We start from the raw sequence: 19,956 nt of genomic DNA, 5'->3' as shown, positions 1-19,956 counted from the left end.
AGTGCAAGGCTGAATTTCTAGGCAGTGGTTTCGTTGGAGAAAGACATAATGACGCTCAGAATGCGGCAGCCACTGGGAAAAAATCCGACGAGGGTTCGAACGGTTAGGATTAGTATTATTCAACGACGTAAGAGCACCGCACAGTACTGCTAGCTGTATGGATGAGCTACCTTGTAGTTATAACGGTACCGTTGGAGTGAGCAGGAGAGTCAGCAACGAACAGTCACCTGATATTGCCAGTCTGATCATGCAATGCTGCCTGCAACTCCTGCTGAATCAAGTTGTGGGCACAACCTGCGAAACGCCGCCGGCGATGCACTGCTCATGGCCTTGCAAAGCTACGCGAGTAGCCGAGCCTGCCTTCAATGCGTGTGGCCTTCTGCTTGGCTGCTTTTGCGCCGGCTATGCATTGCTGCAGCTTGGCATGTAGTGTGACCAATGCTGTGTACTGCCCGTTGCTGTTGCCGTTGGATGCGGCTGGTGTTGTGCAGATCAAGCACTTATCGAGCTGGCGGATCTCTACCAGCATTGATGCAGCGTAGATCCAGGAATGGATCCCCAGGTCTAGATGCAACACTGGCGCAACGGTGTGGCTGATCTCGACCAGCAGAATCAGGGCCGGAATAACGCTGTTACGCGGCGTCGCAACCGACAATTGGGAACCAGCAGCAACAAAAGCGCTATGGTCAGCCCTGAGGGTCAGCAAGGTGCGTGACTGTTTCCCCTCATCTGACACGTCAACAGGCAGCATGTCCACCACCTTCTTTGGACAGTGGCAGTGTGTAAGCATAGCCGTACACCACTTAATCCCGACACTCCATAGTTATTGGTAGCTCAGTGCATTGTCATTTCCACGACGAGTCTGACCCAAGAAAAACACAGTCCTCAACTGAACTTTTGAAGTTGAATTATGCGCTTTCTCCATTGTTGAGTGGTAGTCCTACACTACGTATGTGGCCATTTCCCTTATTGCCGTGTGTGTCTGCGCACGCTCGGGCGTGCGTATGCGGCATGTGGGTGTGCAGCCATGACTATGATTGCAGAAAAATCCTCTCTTGCTTTTGCTGTGACTTATGCCTGTGTTGTGTGGCTGGAGTTACACCCAGCGTACCTCCCTGCTAAATATGTTCTCTTCATATTGTGATATATTTCTCATCGGAAGTTGTGCCGTAGGCTGTGAATATATAATTGATGGCATGTACATAGCAGACTCAGCGGAGGACGTTCAGGTTGGTTGTAACTCTGAGTTTCATGCCCCTAGGCAATCATCAGTCAGTTGTCTGATGATTGCCTAGGGGCATGAAACTCAGAGTTACAACCAACCTGAACGTCCTCCGCTGAGTCTGCTATGTACTAAGCTCTGTCTCTGACATTGAGCACTCTCTGCAGCTCGGGGATCAACGGATTTTATTGATGGCATGTACATAATAAAAATAATTATTGTAGTGATTACCGGTTGTAGGCACGTAACGGTCGTCAGTTGTGGCTTGACGTAGTAGTCATGGTAGTGTACTGTGTGCGTTCTATTGTGCTATGCCGCTACCACCAGATTGTGGTGCGAGCGTCTTCCAGGACTCGGCAGCTCCGGACTCGTGCTGTGCATGCGTTTGATTGTGTGGTAGTTTCCAAGGCATGTTGTACATGTACTCAAACTCAACACAAGGCACAGCTATCACTGCTTGGTAGTGCGGCTGCCATGTATCACAATTGTGCGTGACAGTCGCAGCGGCATGATGGCGTTGAAGTCCTCCGAAATATCATTCCCATGCCATTGAGGCCATTTTAATGCTCAGATGCAAAGTATCTAGTAGTACAAGGCTAATCAGCAAATTTTTGGCCAACGACCCAACATACAGATGCCAGGATATGCAGAGGACCATACATTGAGCCCTAAAATCACAAAAAGTGCACAAACATCTCCACGAACTTCCAAAAAAATGTACGAACTTCCGCTCACGAATTTATGTTTATCGGATGGTCGAAGCCTTGGGCCAACCAGGAAAACTCCGAGTAAGCACGGGAAAACTCCAGGGACGCTTCTCTGGGAGCAGGAAAACGGCTACACTATAACATACAACAATAGTTACGACGAAAATAAATTAGAACACTTCTCTTCGACGATCGGGACCAGAACGACGCTCGTCATCGAGTGAGGTATCAAACGATTGCTCTTTCCTTCCTCTCCTGGAAAAACGCGAGTTGCTGGTTAGCAGCCTCGAAGGAAGCCCAAGATACCATGGTTTGCTACGATAAGTTTAGGAAAAATGCGTATTTCGAGCAGAACTTTCAAATGACTCATGCTCAAAGCCGACGCCATCTTAGATGTCCGCTGACGTGATCATATGAACAGCCTAGGGCCTGGTCAGACTGCGGCAAAATCGAAATAATCCTAGGATTATAATCCGAATCTCCATAGTAACTTGCCGCCAGAGCGGCAAAAGCGAGAGTTGACGCTCCAAAAAAAAAGCAAGAACGGACCACGCTTTTCCGCTCCAAACAGGATTTGACGCTGATACGCCATTGACGCTGATAATCACTGATTTTTTCATCTCGATATCGAGGAGCTAATTGGCCACGGACAACAACAAAACTCATAAGGATGGTTGCAAGGATTGCACTGAAGGTGTTGGCGATCCCCAAGGTGAAGGAATTTGACGTCGTTCGTGGAGACTACCACTTGACGCTCGAAATGAAGTTTGAATTTTCACTCTCCCCACATGTGTAGTGTGATCGCGATTCAAATTCTGGACGCTGTTCTGTTTTCGTCAGGCAACCAAAATTTGCCGCAGTCTGACCGGCTATGCACTGTTCCAACTGCACCCGTCTGGCTGGCGCCTCGTCCAGTGTGGTAGCCGCTTTATCACCGACACTGAAAGCCGCTACGCTATGATTGAGCTTGAATGTCTTGCTGTGGTCTGGGCTGTGCGCAAGTGCCACCTGTACCTTGCCGGCAGCAGATTCGACCTCATCGTAGACCACCAGCCCCTGATTCCGATCTTCAACACGTATAGCCTGGATCAGGTCGAGAATCCTCGTTTGCAGCGTCTCCTGCTGAAGCTTCGGCCGTACCAATTTCATGCTTCCTGGAGACAAGGAAAGCTGCATTATGCCGCCGACGCTCTGTCTCGAGCACCCGTCTCCGACCCACAAGCATCTGACCTGCTTGGAGAAGACGACCTGCCATCTGGTTCTGCTATTCGTGCGTGCCTCCGTGCTGATGACTCTGGTTCGATGTCAGCATTACGCTATGCGAAGCTCCAAGATGCGTGCGCCTCGGACTCTGAGTATCAAGATCTCCTGCAGATGGTACTCACCGGCTTCCCGCGCTCCTGTTCCGACCTTCCACGGCATCTGCAGCCCTATTGGAATGGACGCGAACACCTATCTGTCGACTCCGCCGTCGTACTGAAGGGCAATCGCATCGTAGTACCTGCTGCTCTACGTGCATCTGTGCTGCAAGATCTACACGCTGCACACCAAGGAATTGACCGCACCAAGCGTCGCGCGCGTCAACTAGTGTACTGGCCTGGTTTGAACTCTGAGCTTGACCGCCTTGTCCGTGCATGTCAGCCCTGTCGTGAGTTCCAGCCATCTTTGCCGAGAGAACCGCTGCAGAGTGACCGTCAACCGTCAATGCCGTTCGAGAGTGTCAGCTCTGACCTCTTCCATTGCCAAGGTTGGGAATACCTTGTGTTGGTCGATCGACTCACCGGTTGGCCGTGTGTTGCAAAGATAGGCCGCACAGCCACATCTTCTGACGTGGTTCGTCAACTTCGTCGCTGGTTTACAGATGTTGGCGTTCCCAGTGCAATCTCAACCGACGGTGGTCCCCAGTATGCGTCGCGACGCTTCACTGAGTTCTGCGACCGTTGGCAGATGAAGCACATCACATCAACCCCGCACTTCCCGCAATCAAATGGCCATGCCGAGTCCGCGGTGAAGTCCATGAAGTACCTGATTGCGAAAACCACTAGTGATGGCGACCTGGACACCGATGCCTTCCAGCGTGGTCTGTTGGAATGGCGTAATACCCCACATCCGTCTGGACCCAGTCCTGCCCAGCTGCTATTCGGTCGTTCGCTCTCGTCATTCGTGCTGGCGCATCACTCGTCGTTTGCCCCGGAGTGGAAACAGCGTGCTACCAGTATAGAGAGTTCTGATTCTCCACCTGTCCCGGATCCAGATTCGTCTCAGCCGCGCACGTTGTCTAAGCTCACTATTGGCATGCACGTAGATCTGCAAGATCCGCGCACCAAACGGTGGACAGGTCGAGGCATCGTTGTCGCCATTGGTACCCATCGAGACTATTACGTCAAGCTACGTAGTGGTCGTGTGTTTTGGCGAAATCGTCGCTTCCTACGGCCTTATGTCCCATTGCTGCCTGATCGCGTTTCTACTGATAGTGCGTCTGAACCTGCTGTTCCCGCACCTGCTGAGCCTGTTGTTGCACCCCGTCGCAGCACCCGTAACCGCCGTCAACCTGACCGTTTGAACATTTCTGCACACCAAGGACAGTCATATGTTTGATTAGTTTTTCTTCTTCTGTAGTCTGTGCTACACTGTGACTGTTCTCGTTGCCTTGCCTCTTGTTCATTTGTTTTGTATCTTCATAGTTATTATGTTTAGATCATAGTCTGGCTTGTTCACCCATTATGATCTCGGAAGGGCGTGTTGTATTATTATGTACGCTATCCTATATGCAACCACCCGCGTGCATCTGTCTTATTGTACGCAGTTTACGTTAGCTTACGTCATGCATTGGTATTTGGCATGCACGCATGACTACACATTGAGCATGCTGATTCCGTTGTGCTGTTCTTTGTTTTGTTGTTCTTTCCACTCGCTCCTCGATGGAGACTACTACAAAGTATTTATTAGAATAAACCAATACGTTTATCACACTGACCAGGCCCTAACATGCAAAGAATCGGCAGAGTATGAACTTCGAGTACTCGTACGGTGCCGTTGCACGTTCATGTCGAGCATCCATGTACTTTCAATTTTCCCTGAAAATTTCAAATTGTGAACCTATTGTGTACAAGGTGGCATACAAACTTGTGTGAAGGTGTGGTGGCGGTAGGGCATGGGACAGTGGGGATGGGTACATGCAGAGAGAATTACCGCTACTGTAGGTTCACTGAAAGAATTGAACTCACCTTTAGCGCCGGATGCAACTTCCTCCACATTGAATTTTGTTCACTTATAACGCCATGGCTTTATAAGTGAGGGTGGCCTTATATTAGGATATAACGCCATGGCTTTATATGCGCGGAAATACGGTAACAGACTGCTTTGCTGTGTCTTGTTGAATACTAGTCTGCTTAGCTCTATGCTGCTACGCTCATGATTGATATTGCGGTTGCTGTGCAGGGCTCGTTACGTGAATCCCAGTACATGTACAGACACACATGCACACAAACACACACACACACACGCACGCGCGCTCAAACATACACACACACACCAGGACCTGACATTAAAATATTGTTCAAGCAGTGGCACACTCATCCCGCATGCTTCTTCTGGTAGCCCATATGACAACCTAGGAACAAACTGTCCTGTAAGCCATACCCATCTATCAAGCTGCAGGGTACAAATTCGTGAATACGAAGGCAAATAATCAATATGTTTTGAGTGATCATTATTTGTTGAGTGATTGCACAGGAGAAATCCGAAAGATGTCTAAAAAAAGGAAAACAAAGCTACGAGATTGTGACAAGTGGTAGTGCTTAGGTCACGTGACTGTGACATTTCCATTTCCACTCAATCTTCCCTTCAAAATGAGAAGGCTGTTATGCGCTAAAGGTACAATGTAGAAACAAGAGCCATTACATTCGTGAAATCCTAAAATTGAAAACACAATTCCTGAATATTGAGAACTAAGACGGTGGCCTGACTTGTGTAAGGATTCCTATTGCTATGGCCTCGGAATTCTTCCAACTCTGTAATGCAGAATTCTGTTCTCGAGGTTTGTGGTTTCTGGTGAAAATAAAACAAAATAACATGCACAGCAATTGTGTGACCTCCAGCTGCTGGTAGTCCACTCACAGATACTGGTCAGTGACTATAGTACAGTGCATGGTTGGTGTGGGCAGTACTCTTTCCTACAGTTCAATCATTCTTAGTGGGTCTGGCCTGTTCCTTGTTCTCCATCTTCCAATATCAACGTACACAGTTATAACCATTCCAGATGCTAAAACTGTGGACACATTTCTTGGATCTCAAGAATCGAGGTGCTCTGCCAGCCTGTGTGTGCATCACTGGCGGTAAGGCCCCGAACACTTCCAACATGTACTGTGATGGTGTGGTCTCCAGCTGCAATGTTAGCTCCACTGCTGTACGTCGACCCACAGATACCAATCAGTACGGCTGGGACATGGGTGTTGTCGTAAGTGTTCTGGTACATCAATATAGCAATCTTGGTAGGTCTAGGACACTCCCTGTCATCGATCTTCAAGTACCAACGCGCACCTGTACGTGCTCCCCATGTGACTATACTACCAGAATAGGATAACTTCAGTACAGTGTTGGTATGTTTCTTTCTGAACGTCACTGATGCAATCTGTCCTTCATCCGGCATATAGTCGATATTGTATCGACTCTGATACTTGTATCCAAGAGTTCGAAGATTGCAACCTGTGCCGAGATACTGAAATGCACCAAAAAGCACAAACGGGCAAAGAAATGACACCATCACTGTTAAATTGCTCAATGATGTGGCAATGCTTTGTGAGGCGTTTGCTTACCACACAGGTCTTGATGCTGCCTGTAGGCAATGAATGTGTTTCACATTCCAGGATGCTTCTATGAATTCGTGATACGCCCTCTCATAACCAGTCGAGGGAATCCCTTGTTCAGGGAACATTCGGTTTTTACACGAAAACTCAGGCGTTGATATGGAGATTGACAAGTACGCACAGTCAAATCGCGCCGTGCACCCGCGGCCCGAAAAAGAGGAAGATGAGTGCGCTGCGAAGGCCTCTGTTCTCGTTGAAAGAGATGTGGCACAATTTCGATTCGCCTTGAAATATCAGTCCATGTTTTGGTAACTTTGCGGAGGTAACCCCAAAAGTGCGGAGGTTGTACAGTGTTTTAGCCTGGCCTGTAAGGGTTAATTGGTTTTGCCCGGAAAAAAATTGAACTCTGCCATGTCGTTCGAGAGAGAGAGAGAAGCGACGAGAAGAAGCCCGTTTTGCATTTTCAGATGCTCATTGTCACTACGTAGTACCAAAAGTTATGATTGTACTGTTGACTTGTATTGTACATGCTCGTGTACGTCACTTTCACTGTCAGCTTGTGCGTGATGAGACCAGAGTTATTTTGGTCTGCTTCTTGTTCATCCCTGGACTTGTTGTGTGTGTGCTGTGTCTCAGTCTGTCTCTGACTTTGTGTGTGTGTGGTGGGGGGGGGGGGGACTCTTTTTCTCTCTCTGTCTCTCTCAGAGTGAGTCAGTACGGTCACTGTGTGTGACCAATTTCTGCCTTGTGGGTTGTCTGTTGCTACTCGCAGCGTACCCCGCCGCATGTCAAGTTGTTTTTAAAGCTTGTTTGTGCCCTTGAACAAGCACACACGAAGGTTGGGGTAAATACTAACTACATGACTCACTAAAAGGATAACAGAGTGCACTTCATGCTACCCATTTCACTTACATGTACATGCAAGATACAGTCAGGAGTCAAGAGCTTACAGTACACTATTGGTACAAGTACTTGAGAGACAGATATGTTAGTCATGACCAGGAAGTCAGGAAACCGTATTAAGGAAGTAAGTAGAAAACAGAATGCAGACCAGCAGAAACTATACAGTACATGTGTAAGGGTGCCAGTGGAGACATCGTTACTGCATAAAGAACGACATGGTGATTAAATTTCACACTCTGATACTTTGTACTAGCAAGAAGAAAAATAGAAAACAATCTTGGATAGTTGTTCAGCTACAATGCAGAACAGAAATTACAGCCGAACAAACACACACACACACACACACACACATACATACATACACACACACACACACATACACACACACACACACACATACACACACACACACACACACGCACGCACACACACACACACACACACACACACACACACACACACACACACACACACACACATAATAGATACATACACACATGCACCACCACCATTACCAGATTTGAACAGCGCAGAATATGTTTACCGCTGGGCGAGAAGAAAACCAAGGTGGAATTAGACCACGAATCTATTGAGTAACACTTGTTGTCAAAACAATCAGTTCCTGGTCTTCTAGAAACTTAGGCTATAATATTCATGAAATACTGAAATTGTGGGGTTCGAAACTTGAGAAAAGAGAAGATGGACTAACATGTGTATGGACTACCATTGCTATAGCCTCGCAATTCTTCTAACATGCACGGTAATCATGTGATCTCCAGCTGCCAATGTTAACTCCATTACTGGTAGTCCAGTCACAGATACTGGTCAGTGAATATGGTACAGTGCATGGTTGGTGTGGGCAGTACTCTTTCCTACAGTTCTATCATTCTTAGTGGGTCTGGCCTGTTCCTTGTTGTCCATCTTCCAATATCAACGTACACTGTTATAACCATTTCAGATGCTAAAACTGTGGACACATTTCTTGAATCTCAAGAATCGAGGTGCTATCCCAGCCTGTAATTGCATCACTGGCGAGACCATATCTTCCAACATGTACTGTGATGGTGTGATCTCCAGCTGCAATGTTAGCTCCACTGCTGTACGTCGACTCACAGATACCAGTCAGTACGGCTGGGATGTAGGTGTTGTCATCACTGCTCTGGTACATCATTATGTCAATCTTGGTAGGTCTAGCACACTCCCTGTTGTCGATCTTCATGTACCAACGTGCACCTGAAAATGCTCCCAGTGTGCGTATATTACCAGAATAGGATAACTTCAGTACAGTGTTGGTGTGCTTCTTTCTGAACGTCACTGAAGCAATCTGTCCTTCATTCGGGGCATAGTTGATACTGTGGCGACTCTGATACTTGTATCCAAGTGTTCGAAGATTACAGCCTGTGCCCAGATACTGACATGCACCAAAAAGCACAAAAGAGCAAAAGTAGCGGACACATCAATTTCACCAAAACTCACTAACCTATGACTCATCGGATGTTCTACATGTACATCACTATGGTCTGAGTGGGTCACATAGAAGTCATTCATGATTATTTTATTGACTTCTGACATCATCATGTTCAAGCCATATTCACCACCTGGCTTGACAAGCTTATTCAACAGAGCTAGGGTCAAATCTCTTCTCTCTATTTTGCCAACATACTACTCGGAACAAAGGATACATAACTTTTATAAGACGACATCCTGAGATAAGCATTAACAGGTCGCCCTCTCGCTCTCTTATTTCTTATAGCAGTACACATCCTTCGGGCATTCACGACGGGACAATGATGAAGAAACTAACATGTCTCTGAGTGACCAATCGGACTGGAACAGAACACGCACATCATTACTAAAGGATCTGACTGTACGGCGAACATCACTCGCCAAGCGATCATTGACAAATGGCAGTTTGATGGTGGATGTGTTACTGTACGATTGTTGTCGTTGTAGGGAGATGATCGTGGTGTGCTTGCACTATCCAGAACATGCAGTGGCCGCACTTGAACGCGCCAGCATATTCCGTTTCCTAAACCTGGTGCCAGGCTTTTTGGCCAGCTACAAGAATTTTTAAAAGTGATTTTTGTAAAAACAAAACAAAATGTACATGCACAGTAAAACCTGGGTTTAGCGACCACCTGCTCTTAACAGCCGATTTTTCCCATGCACCGACAGTTCTACACATACACTGTGGGACCTGGTTCTAAAGACCACCTGGCTTTAACGAACGATTTTGCATGCACCGTGGGGTGGTCGCTTAAACCAGGTTTTACTGTAAAGTAAAACCTGTCAAGGAGACCACTCGGAAAAGGCGACCAACTGTCCAAGGGGACCACTACCACCAGGACCAAGGGTTGTCAATTTCAGTCAAATGATCTTGGATAAGGCGACCAACTGTCCAAGGGGACCACTACCACCAGGACCAAGGGTTGTCAATTTCAGTCAAATGATCCTGGATCACCTGTACACAGCGACCGCATGTTTGAAGGTCTCTTGAGCGGTCGCCTCACTGTATCTCGCTCAAAAAGCCTGATTGCAAGAGTTGCGCCAGGTACATGTGTACCCGATTGGCTTGAAGTCCTAGAGTAGACAATTTTCAGATAACACTGGGCCTTATACCACTCAATCACTGCGATGCTATTCTTGCAGGCGTTTGGTGCCGTATGGCAGAAACGGCCTTATTCTCGTAGTTATGCAAAAGACGTTACTCCAGTAACGTCTGGCGCTGGCTAGGGTACACACAGCTTAAGGGCCGATTCCCACTACGGTACCGTGAGTGCCGTGCCGTGAGTACCCATGGTGATTTGCTCACGTGAGGGGCAGTTTTGGTGCGGGTTCATTCCGTGGCTCCTGCCGTACCGCGCCGTGGACATTCCGGTGCCGAGGGTCTCTGGGGGGTGGAAATGGCATGCCGTTGTATTCCGTGAGGTCGAATACAGTGTATAGTAGGTATTTTACTACTTCCTGATAGGAAGTTTTTTCTTTCTTTTGTATTTGTGGTACGAAGTGTTTTCTTGGCTTTTGACTTTTGGATTGGTTGATTTTTGAGCTTTCTCCAATCATCTCCCCCGCTATTTTCCCTCCAGACCAAAGTCAGAAATTGGTAAAAATGGCGATCTGGCCTGCCGACGGAATGCACGGAACGACAGTGCGCAGGTGTAAATCACTCTCAGCTTCAAGCTCGTACCGTGGGGTACACGTGACCTACCCAAATCGTCGGCACGGCACTCACGGTACCGTAGTGGGAATTCCCACTACGGTACCGTGAGTGCCGTGCCGTGAGTACCCATGGTGATTTGCTCACGTGAGGGGCAGTTTTGGCGCGAGTTCATTCCGTGGCTCCTGCCGTACCGCGCCGTGGACATCCCGGTGCCGAGGGCCTCTGGGGGGTGGAAATGGCATGCCGTGGTATTCCGCGAGGTCGAATGCAGTGAGTAGTAGGTATTTTACTACTCCCTGAAAGGAAGTTTTTTCTTTCTTTTGTATTTGTGGTACGAAGTTTTTTCTTGGCTTTTGGCTTTTCGATTGGTTGCTTCTTGAGCTTTCTCCAGTCATCTCCCCGGCCCCTGCTATTTTCCCGCAGGACCAAAGTCAGAAATTGATAAAAAAAATGGTGATCCGGCCTGCCGACGGAATGCACGGAATGACTGTGCGCAGGTGTAAATCACTCTCAGCGTCAAGCTCGTATCGTGGGGTACACGTGACCTACCCAAATCGTCGGCACGGCACTCACGGTACCGTTGTGGGAATCGGCCCTAAATTCCGTGTGTGTTTTATGCCGTCGGCATACCTGGAGATATCCCGTACCTATCCCGTACCGTACCATCAAAGACAGCTGGCCACAATATCCAAATAGGGCTTTCAAAAGCAAAATCATAACGTGAAGCAACTTGGAAGAAGTTGTATTTCTCGCCGGCCAAGCGCAGCGAGATAGGCGAGAAATGATTTCTCCCGAAATATTTTCACTTGCAAATATGGCATCTGGTGTGTTCTTTATTGTCGCTTCATTTCCTGACTTCTTCAGTCAGTTTTGAGTCTCACCAGTAACATCTGGCTGCGGCCAACCACCCTTCACTTTGTGTGTTGTTGCTATTGCTGTCTATGTCTGTGTGTGTGCCAGTTTATGTGGAGCGAGGATAAGTATGTAAGCGAAGTGTATCGGGGGAATGCATGCAGGGCGATATTGCGAGATCATCAAGGTGGTAGACGGTGTTGTATTACCCTCGAATGCAAAGAGAATGTTTATTTATTTCCCTCAGGACCCTACGCTATGCTTTTTTGCCTAGCTCATCATGCATGTTATTCGAACAGATGGAAACTTTTTGCAATACAGGTACAATGATGTAGCCGATCAGTTCGTTGTGGTATGGTTGGGCATTGTAGCCGTCATGGTGGACGTAAACCCTATTTACATACACAAGCTCGGGGAGCAAAAGTCTCTCTGTCCCATAAGCTTCCACATACCAGCTAAATACAAAACCATGCACTTCACACGAGCTGACTTGCACGCGTGGTCCTTTTCACGAACCCAGACAAAGGGATTGGTCTATTATGACGCATGTACGAAGTAACTACCGTACTGGCAATATATGTTGCCGCGTAACGCGTAACGCAGGGGGGTGCGGCGTAACGCGCGACCAGGCTAGTGCGACAAATTTTCGTTGAGTTCGTAACGCGCGTCCGGCGGGGTGCGGCGATCTTTTCATTGCAGTTTGCACTGCAGAAAAAGGCTGAAAACTGTGAAAGCATGTGTACCGCGTGGTGAAAAGTATTTTTTGGAGGAAGCGCTCTTCCCCTATGTCACTTTCCTTTTGATGATCTTTTTGTGAACAGATCACTCTGATAGTTAAATTATACAGTCTTCTATTGATATCGTTGTCGCCCTTTGCCGTCGGGTTTGTAACAGTTGGATAGCAACTGAATTTCTGTGCCTTCAATGTGGATGAAAAGAAAAAAATGATGCGGCAAAAGCAAAAAAATGATGCGGCAATAGCAAAAAAGTGATGCGGAAATAGCAAAAAAAGGACTGCGGCAATATAGAAACCTGTGTAACGGCTCCTGTGCGACTTTGCATGTAACGCCCTGCGTGCGGCAAACATGTGCCAATGTAACGCTTCATGGCCTCACTGCGGCAACATATATTGCCAGTACGGTAGATTACACCCGCACCACAGTACAGGTAAAGGCGAGAGCTGTGGCCGAAAAATGGCAAACGGAAAAGATGCCTGGCGCCATTCCGTACCTGTCCCGTACCGTACCATCAAAGACAGCTGGCCACAACATTCAAATAGGGCTTTCAAATGCAAGATCATAACGTGAAGCAACTTACTTGGAGTATGTATGCGAAGTGTATTGGGGGAATGCATGCAGGGCGATAGTGCGGGTTCGGATCCCAGGAAATGTCTTGAAAAAAATAGGAGAAATGAAAAATGTGTAACATCCCTATGATTTTTTCGTAAGTTGGTCATCAAGGTGGTAGACGGTGATGAGCTAGGCAAAAAAAGCATAGCGCAGGGCCCTGAGCTTCCAAGCTCTCTCGGTTCAGTATAACCTTGCAGTCCACACCCACTTTAGACTTGGCTGGGTCTGCAGGGCAAGGCTCTAGCAAAGTTGTCCTTATGGTCTTTGAGTGTTAGAAATGCTTCTGACTCATTGAGTATGTCCATGAGGGAGGGTATGGCAGGTCGTGTACTTTTAAAGGAAGTTCAGTGGTTGCTAAGAGATATGATTCACGTGATACAATAATTATATCCCTGGTAGGCTTTCCCCAAATCAAGTTTTTTCGCCTTTTCGCCTTTTCGCTAGGCTCAAAAATACATCAGATTCGGCTGCAAAATCAGCTGATTGTTCGAAAATCGGCTACAAAATTGGAATAATTATATTGGGAAATCGGCTAAAAGAATTGTTGGCATATTGGCTTCAAAATTGCACTTTGCAACAACATTTGGTACTTCAAAGTAGATTTTTCGGCAATTCTCAAAGAAACCCTCCAAAATCGGCGAAAAGCTAAGCGATTTTTCAATAAATTAATGTAGAAAGGAAAAGGACATAATTATGGAAACGAGTAACTCTCCACCACTGTAACTAGATACTATAATAGAAAGTGCAAAAACTTCCATATGTCCTTTTTCCTTTCTACATTGTATTATTGGCTCAAACCCGAGTTTCAGATTTTTCCATAAGTCTCGTTTTCAGCGAATTTTTTTGGACATCGGAAGCTCAACAGTGCAGGACGCCCGATTTGGTGAAAGCCTATCGAGCGGTCATGCTTGCAGCAACATCATTCGTTCGTAAACGCACTTTGGAACAACATTTGGTAGATTTTCGGCGACTCTCAAAGGAACCCTCCAAATCGGGGAAAAGCTGAGCGATTTTTTTCGAGAAACCACGAACCTCGAGAACAGAATACTGCATGATAGAGGTGGTTGCAGACGCAACTGTGGTGGTGAAACTGGAGCATCTCCGCCGACCTGAGGTCTCGGCTTCAGTGACACTTCAGTGCACCAAAAACTGGGGAGGAGTAGGCACAGGGAGAGGGGAGGGGGGGGGGAGTACATTGATATAGAGGAAGGAAAACGGAAAGATGATACATGTGATAGAGTAAAAAAATAAAAAATGAATAAAAAGGGGGGAGCCAGGGTGCAAGCGGAGAGGGTGTTCATGAATTTGGGGAAAGCCTAATCCTCAGTCATGTTTTCTCTCACAAACCACTTACCCGCAAACTTGACTTGACAGCATTTAGGTCTTGTGTTAGGTTGGCAGAGTTTCTCTCTGAGCTCTGTTGAAGGATAACAATCCAAAGGCCAATACAACACACAACAATCATGAGATACACGAAACATAAATCATCACGCTATGCTATGAGCCTAATTACACAAGTTGATCATATCCAATAATTGAGCAAGACATTGGCAGTAAAACGGGCATGTGTCACTTCCGTCATTGAGAAACATCAGCATCCCATATACTCGAAGTACTACAAAGGCAGTACTTAAAGTATTACATGTATCTGGTTATCAGCATCAGAATTCTGGCACTTCGAACAGCAAGCTAGAGGTTACTCTGCTGATTATTTACCTGAATCTTTTTATCTGTTCCTTAACATACCTTAAACTTGGTTTGAAGCTGACCCAAAGTCTGTTGCAGGCTCGCAGCTCTTGTATTTGAGCTCTGAAATGAACAAAGTCGACAGGTTACGACACAATCATTATACGATTAGAGTTTCTCGCGAATATTAGATTCCCTGAGAAAGGGGTAGAGGTGTGTTCAAACCAGAACTAACCAATAACTTGGGTACATTACGGTAGCTTGAATAATGCATTGCTAGGCCCCTGAGGCTGCCACGACAACCAATCCCTATGTGCACATACGGGATTTCTCTCTCTTTCCTCAAACCAGAGCAAGGTATAATCATTGTTGTACATGCATTACATCCCCCTAACCCCTCCACTCCACTCTGCTCCCCTCCACTCCCCTCCCCCCCCCCCCTTCCCCTCCACTTCACTCCCCTCCACTCCCCTCCCCTCCCCTCACAGACTGTTTGTCTGTCAACTGACTTACCTCAAACTTAGTTTGCAGCTGGCCCAAAGCTTGCTCAAGACGTGCAGCTCTCCCGTCAGAATTCTACGTTGAGAGAAACGTTAGATTTGCCAACACACGAAATAACTTGCACGTCTTGCAAACGGGATTTTTGAGCCAGGTACACGGATACCTTGCTCATTGACCTCGCTTGCAAGATTTTTCCAATCGGATGGCAATACTGTGTGTAGTTTTCGAGTTTAGAAACAATGAATGAGAACTGATGCATATCGAAGTCTCCATTGTATCGTAGGATTGAATTCAACGGTGATTGGAATTTGTTGTTTGTTTGTGTGAAATCTGGTTTTGGACGTAGTCGTGGAAGTAAGTTCTCTAAGCTCAGGTGAGTGCTGCACTTTTGCTGTACCGACGGTGCACTGAGCTTTGGCAGGCTCCCATTCTCTCACGGTTCTGTGTAGTGCATTTTGTCACTGGATTCTGATCGAAAGGATGGCAGTGGCAAAATGCATTACACAGAATCGAGAGGGTTTCGGTGCATGCCAATGCAGAGTGCAGCGTAGTAAACAGGGATTTCGTACCGTGCCATGGGATAACATGACATATAACCTAGAGACAGTTTGGGGAGTCTACATGCAGCCTACACAAAGGTCTGGGAGTCTATATACCTATACACAGGTCTGTGAGTCTCCATACAATCTACATACAGGTCTGGGAATCTGGGACATACACCATCACCAAGAAGCATAGTGTAACAAGACTCAGAGAGGAATTTCAATACTATTCTCCCTCCTACCTCCTTCTTTAAAAAGCACATTTTAGCAAATTACTGTTTCACCCTGTTGGTGGACCATGCCTGAACAATCTGCTGAACCTAAAGTGATCTCTGCAGCAGAGAGACCATAATTATTATTATGGATTGAGGAAAAGAGAAAACTACTTTAACAAATGAAAGAGTGATCACAAATCCGTACTCACCTGGATGTATGTGGTATGGTTTTGCTGTATTGCTTCCAATCTCTGATTGAGGTTTCGATTGACGGTGCCTTGGAGACGGGAGAGAAAAGCAGCGACTGCGTCGGACGACTTCCTCACAGCATCTGCTGTGCTCGTCAGCAGGCTGTTCGTGATGGTGGTAAGTTTGGACAACGATGACGTCATGTTTGCCAGGATGTGTTTGGACAACCATTCTGTCATACAGCCAGCACACAGTGAAAAACAAACCAAGTGTACTTCACGTCAAGAAAACAGAACAACTATACAGCTGATTTTACTCTCCGAAGGGGAGAGACTTTGATGACCAAAGATTGTCATCACGTTCATCAGGACAATTGCAAGAAAAAAACACCGTGATTACCGATGCATTTGAGCAATTATTGCTCCCAGTTGATAGAGTGATAGACAGACAAACAGAGAGAGAGAGAGACTGAGACAAAGAGGCAGAGACAGATAGATACAGAGACAGATAGATAGAGAGACAGATACAGAGGAACACAGAGAAATGGAGACAGAGAGACAGAGGCGGCAGATGAGAGCGGAAAAGAATAGAATAAAAGAGACGAAGAGAAGTAGCTTGGCAAATATGTCAGTTAGCAATATCAGGCTGCAGCCAGCACTTTTGCTTTGCTTTCCATAGTTGTGTTCTCATTCCTATGGAAATGTAGCAAGGTAATCTAGGACTCATGCTATCAAGACGAAGGTGTGCTGTTGTGGTAATGAATATTATCATCCATGCCCTAGATACCCAGTGGATGCCACTAGTATGTGGGCAGGTCATTGACATTATTCACTGTTGAAAGGGGACGAAGAAGACCCTTGCTTCCCATTCAATTGCATACATATTCAAATGATTGTGTTTTGTAGTTTGGGAGGTCATTGTCGCCAGCCATGGCCAGTTAGCACCATGGTGGATAACGTTATCATGATACAATAGACATGTGTCCGTACTTACGTCTTTGACAATGTCGTCCTGTGTAGAGTGTGGGACATTGGCATGTGTATCCTTCACTTGTCTCCTGACAAGTACCACCATTCTTACACGGTGATGATGAACAGCTAGGTAACGCTGTGGTTTACAATGTCATGTACACGGGACAAACAAACAAAACAACACCGGTTCATGAATACCTCCGTCTTTCAACCAGCCAAGAGGTTAAAGGGATACGTATTCTCAGAGAACACCCTTGATTCAGGCTTCGGCCTGTGGGGAATCCCCTCAAATAATAATAATAAGGGTTGAGTGGAATGCAAACCAACATGGCTGTCTGGTATATTCATGTGATAGATGTGAAACCACCCTATTCATCAGTCCCGACTGTTCCAAGACACTGTAAACTGGAGATAATGTTCAACAACACAAGTCCGCAGTAGAGTTGTGCTCGGTGAAATCCGAACCAAAGTGCATATTTTGCGCCTTCAACTTACACGGCCATAGATACCCTGGAAGTGGTACGTATTGTGCTGCCGCTGGACGTACACATGCACAAGTACAGTTATGTAATCGGAACTGATCCAGGTTGTCAGTTTAGCACTTTGTGTGGGATTTCAGTTAGTTCAACTTTGATTATCAATTTGTGTGGGATTTCAGTGAGCTCAACTGTACTTATCCATTTGTGTGGATTTTTTAGTGAGCTGCTCAACTGTACAAATCACTTTGTGGGGGATTTCAGTCAGCTACTCAACTGTACTCGTATCACTCACCATGCTGACAAAACCGTCCGCTGACACCCCTAGAGCACACACATCTGTACCCTGGGTTGGGTGATCCTGATGAACCAGGTTCCCTACTGTACACACACCGACCAAGATGCTGGCATGGTGATTGTCGCAGGCACTCTGTATCATCATGGTTACCTTCAAACACAGGAACAGTAAAAATTGATTCACCAAACTTGGATAATTGAAGTTTTCTGTTTCCGTGATCAGGATGTGTGTGTGTGTGTGTGTGTGTGTGTGTGTGTGTGTGTGTGTGTGTGTGTGTGTGTGTGTGTGTGTGTGTGTGTGCGTGTGTGTGTGTGTGTGTGTGTGTGTGTGTTTGAATGCGTGAAATAGAGAGAGCGTGTTCATTCATCTAATAACAGCGGTCTGACATTCTGCTGTCTCGCATGTTTTGTGGACAATTCGTGGTGGATATAGTGAAAACCGTTATACATACCGTATCGTGTGACCCGTTCTATTCTTCCTTGCCCCAGTACACGTAAAAATTCTAATGTGACGGAGTTGGATAAGGCCAGGTTTTAGAAAAAAAGTTGGACAGGTATACCATGACAAAATGTATGGGGAAGCAGATCCAACACAAAAATTTTAATATTTGAGTGAGGTCTTGAGCATTACTTTGGTCCCAATTGTGTTTTCAAAAGTCAGTAAGATTATTCTAGGTGAATGTTGTGTAGAAATGTGCAGAGTAAGTACACCGTATGTACTGAGTTCTTGTAATTGCAATCCAGCAAATATCCAATATGCTCTGTTAGACAGAACATGGCAGAATCATCAACTCAGAAAACTTACCCATGCAGCGATAGAGGAAATTCACAGCCTGCTCATTTCCACCGAGAACTGCTGCCAGGAGTTCCGGGTCAGTATCGTGAATATTGTCCTCATCAACAGCTATTCTGAGCTGCTTCATCACCTTCTCAAGTCGCTGCACGTCTGCACTCGATACACCACTGCCTGCTGTAGCGGCAGTCAGCCATCTTGTCATACAGGTATCTATGGCAACCAGGACACCAGATAACATGAAAATGATGACATCATACGAGCAATCATTTGCGAAGTAAACATTGACACCCTAGTCAGATTGGATCTAGATTATGGATGCCATTTGTTTGCAGATAGGGACAGTCCCCTGTATCCGATAATTATACAGTCGTCCCTCTCTAATCTGGCACTTTATAATCCAGCACCCTCGATAAACCAGCACAATTTTCAGTAGCCAAAATGTCCTCTTCATGCATATTGCAGCAGTAAATCAGATTTGTTAATCCAGCACCCTCCCTAATCCAGCAGATTTTCGTGGCACAAATGGTGCCGGATTATAGAGAGACCACTGTACTGATAATGTCGTATGCTGCATGTTCTGTGTCAATGGTCAACGCCTCAAATCGTCTGCAGTGCGTCAATCCAGGACAGGACTGACTGCTGTGGTGTTGCACTATGGCAGGCCAGGTGGCCCTAAGCGCATACCCGCTCATCATGGCTAACCAACTGACTGGATAATAAGTTAATAACAAGGTGAATCTCTTTCTCTTTGAATAGAAGAGGGGAGTTCAGCCCTAGAAAAATGCAAGTGCAGTGTTGGCCACGCCAGTGTTATCCACCCCATACCCCCCTCCCCGCCCCCGAACAGCATCATGTCTTATGTTTCCTGGTGATTGCATAGCATCAAATTTAGAATTGCAACGAACTAGTTTTGTGCCTTCCGTGTACTGTGTAACACACAATTACAAATTATGCTTTACCTCCGTGGTATTGAGCACCGTCAGCACACCAAGGGTTCGTCACCCCAGTAATGCAGTACTGGTGTACTGTTTCTGCAGCACCTTCAGACCGTAGTGCAAGTATAGCCATCAGGCCTGCGCAACATGTCTAATAAGTACTACTAGTAACAAGCTCCCTGGTCTGATAGGATCGTTGTGCTTCCGATAATTATGATACTGTAATGCGTTTTTCTTGAACATTTTTTCAACGAGTACAATGTAAATGCAGAGGAGGAGTACACGCCCGGCTAAAATTTTCATTACCTACGGAATGAATGACTTCTTACCGTTTCCGTGCGCGACGA

General features: G+C 46.4%; 1 protein-coding gene across 3 annotated transcripts in view; it reads right to left on the bottom strand.

The window, feature by feature from the left end:
- The window catches only part of LOC135826021 (myosin-15-like), a 226,453-nt gene that overhangs the window by 25,343 nt on the left and 181,154 nt on the right, over nt 1–19,956 (bottom strand). Inside the window, exons 1-8 of one of the 3 annotated variants that reach the window (XM_065338654.1) lie at nt 19,939–19,956; nt 18,684–18,884; nt 17,877–18,029; nt 17,128–17,241; nt 16,155–16,366; nt 15,201–15,263; nt 14,748–14,810; nt 14,356–14,418 (exon numbers count right to left, since the gene is read on the bottom strand). The exon at nt 19,939–19,956 is cut by the window's right edge and continues 274 nt beyond it. In XM_065338654.1, the coding sequence (XP_065194726.1) occupies nt 14,356–14,418; nt 14,748–14,810; nt 15,201–15,263; nt 16,155–16,366; nt 17,128–17,241; nt 17,877–18,029; nt 18,684–18,884; nt 19,939–19,956 (887 nt within the window). The remainder of the gene's footprint in view (nt 1–14,355; nt 14,419–14,747; nt 14,811–15,200; nt 15,264–16,154; nt 16,367–17,127; nt 17,242–17,876; nt 18,030–18,683; nt 18,885–19,938) is intronic. The other 2 variants (XM_065338655.1, XM_065338653.1) reach the window with 2 other exon arrangements.

The sequence above is a fragment of the Sycon ciliatum genome, chromosome 10 (assembly GCF_964019385.1).
Source record: "Sycon ciliatum chromosome 10, ocSycCili1.1, whole genome shotgun sequence".
In the NCBI taxonomy this organism is placed as follows: Eukaryota; Metazoa; Porifera; class Calcarea; order Leucosolenida; family Sycettidae; genus Sycon; species Sycon ciliatum.
Note: the sequence above shows the minus strand (reverse complement) of the source record. Positions and strands in the feature narration are given on the sequence as shown.